Genomic DNA, 12,801 nt, shown 5'->3' on the forward strand with positions numbered 1-12,801 from the left:
TCTGCTGGTCCAGGACACACAAACAAGCTGTACGACAAAACAGAGAAACAACTGTCATCATAATTTCACGCAGAATTGTATGGGAAAGTGCCTACTTCATGGTGACACCCAAGAAAAAACCCTGATTTCAAGCTGACTTAGAAGACAGAATTACCTTTACTATTATCTGGAGGAAAACAGTAAGGGTATTATAGGTTTCATATCACCTAGTGCAGCCATGAAATATCATTTTAGTACATCAGGTTATTTGGTCAACAGATTTTTATTACCACTGAAAAGTAGAAAGGAATTTCTTTAGTGTACTCTATTTACACTATTCAGCAGGATTGTAAGAACAATGGACTTGAAGTAACTTAAAGGGTTTGCCTCCTGTTGCTGACATTGCATCACATCACTGTGACATTTATACATAAAGCTCTACAAAGTTAGTAGAGGATTTCATCATAGCAAACATCTGATATCCAATTTACATTATCTCAGTATTTTATATTAAATACACACAGCAACAGCTAAAACTACTTGAAAGCTATCATAACTATTTATTAAGTATTCCTCTTTCACACAGAGTTAAAGACAGAATTCTGAACCTCAGGAAGAGTAAACTCGGAACATTTGTACTCTGTACCTAAATGCCAAGCTCTGCTTTTATTTATACACCTACACTCAACCATTCTGTTTTAGACTGCAGTTCAATGTAAAATGCTAGTAGCAAGGAGAGAAAGAAACAGCATACACCGAATGAACACCTAATTCTGCACACAGCAATACTTAAGAATAAATAACCATGGCCTCATTACATAAAGCAAGTAGCTCCAAAAGAAGCCAATGTGATCCTATTTCCTAGTGGTTTTGGTTTTAGATATTTTAATATGTTAAGGAGCTCACACTACACTCTCTTATCACAGGTCCTAACTTGTTTGTCTACTCTGCCCAACCACCAATTTTCAGAAAATTTACACCTTTGTCTGATTTGGTTGGAATTAGCAAATAATTTCAGAGGTTCAGACAGAAGAAACTGGAAGACAAAACATATTTGCACAATTCTCGTTTCTTTAGAAAACCTGATAAAAACTCAGGGACATACTGGTACCATATAAAAGTCAAAATTCAAATCTTTCCAAAGAAATAAACTGCCAATCTGTTCTAACCCGACCACAAATTATTTTCCCGTGTATTCTAGTGTGGTAACAGCTGACAAACTTACTTATTTAAACAGTAAAACCAAAAACATAGCAGTTTTAGTGTAGAATCTATTCAGTTTTAAAGTCACCTTCTAGAAGATATTAGTTGCCAACAGCAGTCTCAGAGGAGGTAATTTTAATTAAAAACCCAACATTCACTATCATTTACTGTACACCCTGGACTTAGTAAAGGTTTTTGCTTTTCCCAACCTTTGCTTAAAAAGTATTACAAGCAGATGGCAGAAATAAGGTAAACTACAGAAACTGAAAAGTCAATTTGCAGCTTCTAAGAAATAAACAAAGAGGTAACATTACCCAAAACTACTTTACAAAAGGAAAGAAAAAAACAATAGCATGGATCTACTTGTTTCTCCCTCCGGAAGTAGAAGAGTGTTAAGTCTTGCCAAAAAAAAAAGTAATCTAGAGACAAATCTCAGATTTTTTACATGCTTTAACATGCTTAAAAATATTCCCTCTCCCACCCTCCCCAAAGGATGCAAATAACACAGCAGACAGGTCCAACAAACATCAGAATACACTAGAACACAGTTATGGATCCTCAAAATTAACATGTAATTGGTACATATAATATGTATTAATGTTCTTAAATAGGTGAACATGAAGCCACTGTTAATAGGCATAGTGCTGTGTAACTGTAAATAGCACACAGTGGCCAATATAATTCAAGATGTGCTTAGGAACCACATTTACACAATTCTGTTTTTTTAAAACACTTATATTTTGTTTCACAGAGATAGTTATGATTTCTTCAAGAACTGTTTACCATTAGAAAATTAACAAATAATTGAGAAATACACATTTAGCTATATTACAATTTTTTAAAAAAATGAATTCAGCTGTCACTTCAAAACAAAATTGTTAATACCACCTAATGAGAAAATTACATGGTGCTGACAATGACTGGTTATCTCAAAGAAAAACAATCATGTGATTTCATTTTAATACTAGCCAATTAGTAACTAACTGAATAATTTAGTATTAAGGCCAGCAAGAAATACTTTTTACACAAACTACAGAGCAAGACACTGCTATTTTCAGTCTACTGCATAAACAGGGAGAAAGGACATATTGTCTACAGTCATCACTAATATGCCTAACATCTCCCAGAAAGAATTCCAGTACAGTCCCCCCTCTCCTGCAATATTATATCAGAAAGCCTAACTTATCTAAACTCTGGATTTTTGGACCAGCTCTGCATTACTTGGACTATCAGTCAACTGCAATCCCCCACTCAACGCAGTAAACATCTTGAGGTTTTTCAAACCAGTTTGATGATCAGAATTACAGATTTGTTACACTATGTGAGTACAAAAATGCAACTGTATTTGTGTTCTGAAAACCAATAAAATTGAGAGCAGCACATTTTCTCTAAGGAAAAAATACAATCAACAAGTCACAATGCATAAGCTTCAGTACCAAATGCATAATTTGCCAAAACCAAAAAAATATGGAGCTGATCATACACATATTATGAACTGCAATACATGGCAAATTTCTTCAAAATAGTCTTTTGTCCATCTGGGGAACTTTTTCTCTCTTTTAAAAGAACAGAAGTTTAAACATGGCATATAACCCCATACATAAACCAGCTCCCTTCCTGAAGAGGGATGACTAAGAAGAATAGAAAAAAAAAAAACACCAAGAAAAAGGTAAGGTGAATATTGGAGGAGACATGAAAGGCAAGATTATCTATGAGGCAGAGTGCTCAAAAACAAATGACATAGAATGAAAAAAAAAAAAAACCAAAACCAAAAAAAACCCCAGAACTTGTAGTAGCTAGCTTTTATTTTCTTAAAATTTTGACTAAAATCTTGAAAAGATGTCCAAGACTTTCTGTGTCTGGTGTATGTAAAAGCCACCTTTGCCTCCATGTTGCATCCTCATCACATCAAAGAATCTTGATTCTCCCAAAAAATAAAAGAACAGCTCCTTATCAGTGATAGAATAGCCAGAAAGTGATGGCCTCAGTGTAGTCTTCTCTGATAACTAGCATATGTATCCAGGAAAGCAGACAAAGCAGGAATGGCACTGCTGTGCTACATCAGTACCTGAGGAAGAACTCTTGTTTCAAATACATTTATGGACAGAACTCAAAGCAAAACTGCAAAACTGCACCATCTAGTGTCTGGTCAATCCATAAGTGCAATGCATCTCTTCCCTGAATTCAAACAGTACAAGAAAGATTTTTGGTGGAAGATTTGTAGATAAGTGTGGTAAGAAAAATCTGAAGTAAATCTAGGAAGTGTGAGAAAAAACTAAGATAGTAGTAAACCTTTCAAATGTTACTACAGCAACAGTACCATTTTTTGCACAAAGATTTAGCCATCACAGTCTAATTTAGTAGAAACATTAATATCTTCTGTATTACTTCACTGTACAATGACAATCCCAGAAAAACATAAAATGGCCAGTTAATATAAAAGTTGACTACTGAAAATGCTCCAGAGGCTTAGAGGGATGAAAGGTTAAGATGAACCTCATTCTTATCAACTCATGAGAAAAGTACATTTCTCCTGTAAAAAAGCAGATGGCTTCAGCTAGAAGTAGTGCAGTTAAGTATGTCAGGGAAATGAAATCAAGAAGGATCTAACCCTCAAAGAAAATAAGATGGTCATTAAATAATAAAAAGCTGTAACAAAAAAAAATCTTCCGAACCTCCCAGAAGCAAATGTTTTGAAGTGCATCAATGCCTTTCAGTTGACTGTAAAAAGTTAGTCAAGGTTTAGACTACTTGAATTAACCCATTTTACTTTGCACTTGCAACAGACTGGATGATCACTTAGCTATTATGCCAGATTTGATGGGAAGCGTTTCTTGGTACAAACGCAACCTGTTATGATCATGCCAACACAACCTTACTGAAAAACTAAGAAAGCATTACAACTCAAGCATATTTTCAAACAAACATCCTGAAACAGCATACAATGTATGCATTAGGAGGATATATTTGGACAAAATTACTATTCTCCAACAAATGTGGTTTTTACTCCTCAACAAATTTGCTAAATCTTCTAAAACTAGTATGATTAAACAAATCATCTCCTGAACTCATTCAGAAAATCTCTACTTGATGAAAAGATTTTATTGCTTCCCAAGAATTCGTGAATTATTTTCTCAGGTCTAAAACAATTTATCCATGCTTGCAACATAACTTGTTTTCCTACAAGTATCTAATATAGATCAGAAAGTTAAATGTTACATTTTCTTACCTTGGTTTATTGTGTGGTAATGCCTTTGCATCAACAGCAAACATTTTGGAAACAAAGACAATAACTGGGGCTGTTCCTTCACTACTGCATTTCATGAAAGCTGAAGAAACATAAAAGGAAGTTATCTGCCCATTTTTTTCCCAACAGGATGGACTAAACTATGGCTTTCCATGAATTTTAGAGGAATTACTTTTTATTTCCCATTTCAATGGATAATATGCTAAAGACAAATTAACAAGAAAAGTAGAAAATTACTCTAGCCTAATCGTTTGATAATATTGCCCATATCTTCAAGTCTGTTCCACAATAAAATAAAATGAGCAAAATTGTAAAAATAGAACTCCTCATAAAAAAGTACATATACTCAAACTAAATGTATTGTTTCAATATTTAAAGTTGAGTTCATAGGCTGGTTTAGATTAGAATGAAAAACAGAGCAGCATAGCATTAAGAGTATTCTCCCTCCTTTCAAACTAAAGGAGGAAGTCTGCAAGTGTCCGGACACTCATATCTTCACGAAAACGTAACAACTTAACTGCAAGAATGGATATTCCTCAAAGGATGAAAGATCCACACAAAACTCATTCAATACTTCAGAAATCCCAATAAACTATTTTTTTCATCCAACTTGGAACACATTATCAAATCCAAACCAGACACAATACCATTCAAAACTTCTAGCAACACAGAAAACAAATTGTCTTCTCCCACACTTCCCCCTTTTATCTGATGTATGAAAAGACTACACAGTAAAGTGCTTAGGCAAACAAAGTGCAAGACTAGTACTAAAAATTAGCAAGATATTCACTAAATGTGAAGTATACTATTTTTTTCATAACCAAGAGCAGTAAGATCCAAGTTTACAGAGGAACATTTCTTCTAATTAAATTATACTGATACAGTATTGAATACTGTTTGGAGAATATAATGTTTGTAAATGTTCAGTAAAGGATGAAAATATCAGTTGCCTCACCCCTGGGGAAACCATTCCTAACAGCCTGTCAATTTGACATTCACAACTCATCTTAAATTGACATTTGATATCTCATCCCTTTGGATTTCTTGAAGCTGTCTTCAAAACATTGGTCTATAAACACCTTTCACTACACATACAAAGTTAAGAACTGTTTTGAACTGTTACTAGCTTAAGCATGGTATCTTCTTGTAATTTTTACTAAACTACCTCTTGAAATATCAGAGAACATTTGCTACCTCACAACAAAATGGTATTCTGTTATACTCTGTTCAGTTAGAAAGAATGTTTGCAGAAGAACAAAACCATACGTATAAGACCTATTTATCCCCTACAAACCCATCTGAAAAGATCATTTGGGAATATTCTTTTCCAGACTACCAGATCTGGGGGGAAAACATCACTTGATTTTATATAGAACTTCTTACCCCACAGAGGAGATTACCACATACACATGTAGAAATACGAGCTTTGCTCACCACTGAGCATTACATCCATAGCATCAGTTTCAGCTTTGGTTTTCAGTTCCACTAAATACTTAATTCAGCTTCAGCAGTTCTCATCTGTCTTTCAGGAAAAGAACTCTATAGAAGTTCTCCTTTCCAAGGCATCACAATTTTTATGAAGGACATATGTGAACACAGAGTTTATGTTTATAAATAATTCAGAGACAGAAAAAAGAATATGAGCATCTTACAAGCTCTCCTGCATCCTGTACACCACGTTTATTTTTAATACTGCCTATATACAGTGCTTTTACTGCCTATAGCAAAGTTAAACCATTGAACATAGTCTTTTCAGCCCCTATTACAATTTCATAGCACAGGACTTGGTGATTATCAAACCTCCTCTTGCTTAATTTTGCATATAGACATTCCAATGTTCAACACAACAACACCAGAATATACTACTAAACTCTTCTTGAGGAGGGACTCTTAGTTAAAGATGGAAACTCTGCCAGAACTGGCAATGAAATTGTGATTTCAATGAAGTTGATGGCAAAACTTAAACTAACTCCAAAATATCAGGATTTAATATCTTCATTTAACACTCTGGGTTAACAAAATATATTTGTTGCCCTGGAAGTTTTTTGGCTCTTGTTTTTATTTGCTAATTTTTTATCATTCTGGAATATCATGAAATAACTAACAAATTAAGTTATACCTTGAGCTGTGGAAATGTTGAAGAAATTCTTAATGACAATGTTTCTAGTAACAGCTAAGCTACATCTTACTAACTTCTTTTCAGTACCCAAACTACTTAGCAATATATTCAACAAAAAATGTTTTTTGTTTCAAACTACAAAAATCTGGGCCTAGTTAATCAATATACTTGTAAAAATGAAATCCAAATTCAAACCCCTAGTGGCTAAAAATTAATTATTTTAAATTAATTTTTATCAATTTAATATTTAAACACATATTAATATTAATTACATGATAACTTCTATTGTTTAGAACTAAAAACAAATTATTAACCTCATATTCTTCCAAAATCCTCAGTTTCATACTCTTTAGACTTCACATCACCTGCAGCTTGAGTTGTCTAAAAACCATGAATAAACGGGATTGAAGAAAAATGTAGGGTCATAAAAATAAGACATAATACTACAACACATCACTGACAAACATCAACAAAGCTACTACAAATAAAATCATTACAAACCTAAGCAGAGATTACTACACCTCTTATGATCCAAAGACAAACAAAACCACCAGGATAGAAACAATTTTCATGGCAATGGGAGAACACCTACTCACCACGTTTCAGTTCCTGAGTTTCTGGTGGCAAAGAATCAAATGTTCTAGCTCCAACACACATCAGCTTTTCCACTCTCTCTGCAGTGATGTCAAGAGGACTGGGAAGTTTATTACACACCATGGCTAAAACACATTGCTAAGGATATATATTTGTATTTCCTTGCTGAATGCAAGTAGAGGGAAGAAAACTGCTTTCAAGGTTTGTTTCTTTAAATCAACTTCATACACTAACTGCCAGCAACAACAGATAGCTAACAGCCAGCTCTGTCTGTTACAGTGCACAGGGTTCCCTCTCAAGTCAGTAACAATTTCTGGCATTTACCCAAGAGCAGAATGGATATAGGTAAGTAGGGGTGGCTCACTCTATGTAGAACTGGAAAACTAAGAATAGCACAACTGGAGCAAGATTTGTAGAACTAACTAGTATTTATACATCAATAACTTGTGCATACTTACTATATTATAATATGTATTACATTATAAGCGATGAGAAGACTGTCTACACAGCAGACAAACAGCAAAGTCTGACCTTAGATTAAGAATGTGCATGCCTAAAACATAACACCAGATACTTACAGAAGCCCTAAGATACTATTCATTCAGGAAGAAAACTAAAATTTGTATATAAAACTACATAATGAAAGTGTATTGTTAAACTACCTCCAGTGTCATAACTTATTTTCCTAATAAAAGAATGTGTGCAAAAGCATTTAGTTGATAGAAATGTAAGACTCAATGTAGATACGTAACTTAATTTTACAAGTGAGAAAATAGGTCCAGCTAGCATAGGCACAGATGTGAAAAAAGAGAACAAATCATACCAAATCACACACTGAAATATGTGAGCACTCTTTGAAGTCTGAGAACTGCCAACAAAACAAAAAGTAGTATCTTCCTGAAGGATACAGAGGACTGCATCAGATATTGGTAGCCACTGGCTACAAATGGCATTAAGATGAACTTTAGGGTCTGCATGCCGTGACTCCCGTGCACCAATTTTCAATCCCAAAGAGGTGACTATTTTTTCAATTTTTTCTTTGTCTCTGTAAGGAAAACAACAAATAGATAAAAAAATGCAGTAGCAATGCATAACAAGCATCTACAACATTCCTTGTTTGAGTATTTAAGAAATCACCCCAGCACATGGAAAGAGATTCCATGAAAACTTTATAGACCTTCTTCTCACCTTTTCATAACAGCTTCATACAGACTCCATATGTTGTCCAGCACCAACTGCACGAACAAAGGTTTCTTTCCTTTTGACTGGTAGAATATAAACATACAGTTAATTACCAGCAATTCCTCTCTTTTACAATAGGCTTAAGACTGCACTTTTAACTGACCATTTCCATAAGGAGCATGTAAAATCTTTATTCAAAATCAAGACAGTTACCAGTTTCTACACAAGATCACTACACTTCAACAGTCTGCCTTATAAGAATGGCATAAGGCACAAAATAAACATGAAATTTAAAAGTGAAGGACAAGTGTTTCAATTTCAGAAAAAGTGCCTGATAAATACAGAACATGTCTACCTTGAGCCTCATTATCACCCTTTTTATAACTATTAATCCTCACCTATGAAAACACACCAAAAAATCATCATTAAATGAAAACGGGGAAAATCCCTTCTCCTCTCTTAACTTTTAGTGATGGAAATACTTAATACAGAGAAGTGTAGTTTTCAGGCCAGGGTTTCAATATAGCATTCAATGGGATTTCACTAAGGCAAAACAGCTTTTCTAAACCCTAAACTAAATGTGAATATCTTAAATCCTTAGCTGTTGAAGGACTCTCCAAATAAGAGAGACCCTCTCACTACTCTCATTTCTACATTGTTAGTCTTCCATTCATCTTATGTATTTTGCTCTATGCTGAACCCTCGAAGCAGGAATGTCCCTTATTTTATGAACAGAGACATTTAAGACTGTGAGCACTGTTAAATGAGATTTCCTCCGTGTAGTTTTTAAATAGTCAATTTTGAAACATTCTCTTCTCCAAGGGATGATGCAAGGCTATCCTAGTGACTTTATACCTCCACAGATGTTGAGTGAAAAGGTACTGAGGTAAATTTTCAGAATATACTATGAGGAATAAAAAAACAAACAAAACAAAAAACCAGGTAATATTTCTGACAATCTCCCTACCTGATCACTTTTCATTATCTTCTTTGCTTTTGTATTTAGATAATAATCTCCCCATAAAGTCTTCAGAAGTACTGCAGGCTTGATTCCAATCTTTTGGCTGTATAGTTTGGCAAAATGCTCAATGCTGCAAGGTAACAAAATGCATCTTGATGAAAGTATAATGCTGCTTACATGTGCTTATCAGCCTAAGCAATGGACAGCTTAGAAGAAAATCACACACAAATCTCAAATCCTTGTTTTACCCCCATTTTTCCAATTGTCTTCACTTTAGCTCAATTGTTCAACATTTACACCTGCAAAAATATTTAGACATAACAGCTCAAAAATGTCAGCAGTATTTGTTTTTGTTTTGTTTCAAATCAGCTTCAAGTCTGAACTTGTTTATTTAAAATAAATATTTGTGTACTATCCCCCCAGTAAAAACTCAAAAGCACAGTACAAAATTTCTACATATTTATGTGATGACTCTCCAATTTATTCTATGAAAGATGTCCCATGACACATTTAACTATGGTCTGTAACCAGAACAGCTCAAGTTAAAAACGAAGTATTCTTTTGAGCCACACTTGAGCCATCAGATGGTGGTAATTATTTTTTAAATTAACTACTTAGGGCACTGCTTGTTGTTTCAATCATTGCTTTAATAATGAGTAAAAATCTAAAAAATAATATAAAACCTGTATTACCAATAATTGTGTTATAAAGCCAATTGTGTTTTTCAGTGGTCCCCGTGAGTTAATAAAAGCAGGCTGCTTATGACCTAAAGAGGGAGTCTTGAACATTTATTTTCCTTGCTGAAAATGTTCAGGGAGCAGTAATAGGAAAAAATTCCACATATTTGCTCCCTGTGCACGCAGAAACAAAAATGTTTACTATCAGAACAATTCTACTTACAGAACAATAATATCTGTTCTTTGTAACTCTTAGATTTCCACACACCTAAAAAGACCTCCTTGTGTCATCAAGACATAAGGTATGAGTTCTGAACTAAGACCAAAATGGAGTTTTTTTTCACAGAAGCTACGACAAACTCTGAACAAGGGGAGAACCTTCAAGATTCTTGTGACAGCAGCTCCTGCATATGTATTTATGGCATTTTTCAACATTTGAGGATTATGAGAAAAGCATATGTACTAATTGCACTGGATGAGGCAGGCACTGCCTTAATGGCTTATTTTCTCCTGCCATGACAAATCATAATACCTTTAGGAACAGAACACGCAACCATGTAGCAGCAGTCAAGGCTTGCCCCAATTAAGAAAATGCTCCGCTGATTCATATTTCACCACATAGTATTGCTGGCAGTCCAGAAGTAACTCTTGAAGCTAAATAAGGTAAAAAAAGTGTTCCTTCCTTCCCTCCCCCCACCCCCCAATATATGATTTATCAGAACCAGGGCCTGGCAGTTCATTATAAGAAACAAAGTAGTATCAGAAAGCCAACAATCTTTACTCAGCTTCAACCAATATACTACAACATTTTCAGGATGTGAGGGAAAAATGCAGAATTAGGACAGGTACGAATAAGAAAACTAGCAGATAGGAGTCCTGTTATTTGTCCAATCTGTAGGCACGTTTTGTGGGATAGAGTATAGACGTACACAAATTAGTCCATTGTGTAATGTATAAACAGCCTGATCAGACCCAGCAGCAGAACACTAACACCCCTTGCCTAAGTTAGACGCATAAATGTTTTTGGCTGAGATACAATCTTGTACATTGATAGCTCAGTTAATATAATCTTGAAAAAGTTTCAATATATAAGGTAGAAGGGGATTAAAATTTGCGGAAATCTTAGCAAACACGGTTTTTAGTCTCATATTCCATAAAAAGTATTATAAATTAAGTTCATCTTGTATCAGTATAGTATTGGCAAAGAACAAACAGAAAGCCTATCAATCCTCTCTAGTGTACCAACATATCAATCACAAAAATAAGAACAGGTCATAATGGCCCATTTCTTCCCCCTATTTGAAGCTTAATTACAACCAGTATTTAGATTTCAGCCTTCAAGAAACTCTGCAAGTAAGGTTCAAGACACTTGACAAACATTTGAAGTGGCGGGGACACAGCAAACACAAAGAAACAACTAAAGCTTGACCGGGTATGATTCCACTTCAGATCACCCTAGCATGTATCAATAATCATCTATCACACATTCCACTCTGAAGAAATATCAGTTACCAGCATATACCAACTGCTAAAAACTTTGGGGGAAAAATAATAAAAAAAATAAAATTAACACAAGGTATTATCTCTGAAAACAAGAAATTAGAGACTCTCAAGCCTGAGCACTGGTTTAGAGCATTTTCTTCTCCACGTCTCTGTATATACCCCCATGTTATTACAAATGAGATGCATAACCAGTAAGTACATCAGAGAGTAAACTCCTGTGTGAAACAGTTCTGAACTATTTTTTGAACTTCTGAGCTGGAGAAACAATTCAATTTTCTGCCACATTTGTATGAGATTTAATTCTATCTGCAGAGAAATTATCAGAGAAAAACAAATCATGAAAGGAAGATAACTATGTGGAGTCTCACTTTTACAAAAATAACCATTATATTCACCTACCATTTAAGAACAACATGCTTGCTTTCTCATTACAAAGGTGATCATAGCATGTTTATGACCACATGCTTGTATCAGAATGTAGGTCTGTAACCTATAAAATCTTAATAGTTCATCATTTACTCGCAAATATCAAGTCACTTGCTCTAAAGAAATAGCTTCTAAATTGCTTTTGAGCTTATAATTCTACTTATTGTAAGAAAGCTTCTAAATTGCTTTTGAGCTTATAATTCTACTTATTGTAAGAAAGTACTCCACTGTATCATTTTTCTTTAAGAAACATTTTTCTTAATGTTTAGCATTCCCTGGCAGCATACTTAGAATACTAATGGTAAGCCTAGGCCACCTTTGAACTTCCCAAAACAAAAACTTAGGTTTTTGTTTTAATTTATTCCCTTCCACAGGTTTTGTCAGTATCCAAAACAAAAGTAAACTGCAAATTGACCAATCTATAAGGACAAAAATAGCAGATTGCTCTAATCATTTCCAACATCTGCTAAAGAACGTGTTCATATTCTGACTCTGAACTTGAAAAGTTTGTAACACTTGCATCCAAAATATTCTCTATAACAACAGTTTACTACCATAATCCATTCTTTACATGGAATTTCAATGAAAAGTTACAAGTCAGGAATGCTAAAGCCTACAGAAATCAAAATACTGTTTCCCTACACATCATAAAACAGAAAACTGGCTGTGGGCACCACATGGGAATGAAGGTCTTCAGGTAAGATGTATGTTAATGTGCAGATCACCAAAGGTATCAGAAAACCCCCTCTAGCCTTCAGGAATGAAAAGGTCTCCCCTCGCTCACATCCCTTATGAAAAGATCTCTTTCAGACATCAGAACATCAGAATTTGAAGATTTGTTTTCAATTTCCTTACACACTTATACTCTGATTTTTCTTTTTATAGATTGTTATTATTCATGACAGATAAT

General features: G+C 34.4%; 1 protein-coding gene across 2 annotated transcripts in view; it reads right to left on the reverse strand.

Moving 5' to 3' along the window:
* EFL1 (elongation factor like GTPase 1) overlaps positions 1-12,801 on the reverse strand; it is a 79,720-nt gene that overhangs the window by 60,851 nt on the left and 6,068 nt on the right. For both annotated transcript variants that reach the window (XM_074880105.1, XM_074880106.1), the window contains exons 8-12: positions 9,292-9,415; positions 8,331-8,407; positions 8,051-8,187; positions 7,145-7,267; positions 4,412-4,511 (exon numbers count right to left, since the gene is read on the reverse strand). In XM_074880105.1, coding sequence (XP_074736206.1) covers positions 4,412-4,511; positions 7,145-7,267; positions 8,051-8,187; positions 8,331-8,407; positions 9,292-9,415 — 561 coding nt within the window. The remainder of the gene's footprint in view (positions 1-4,411; positions 4,512-7,144; positions 7,268-8,050; positions 8,188-8,330; positions 8,408-9,291; positions 9,416-12,801) is intronic.

The sequence above is a fragment of the Strix uralensis genome, chromosome 11 (genome assembly GCF_047716275.1).
Source record: "Strix uralensis isolate ZFMK-TIS-50842 chromosome 11, bStrUra1, whole genome shotgun sequence".
Taxonomy (NCBI): domain Eukaryota; kingdom Metazoa; phylum Chordata; class Aves; order Strigiformes; family Strigidae; genus Strix; species Strix uralensis.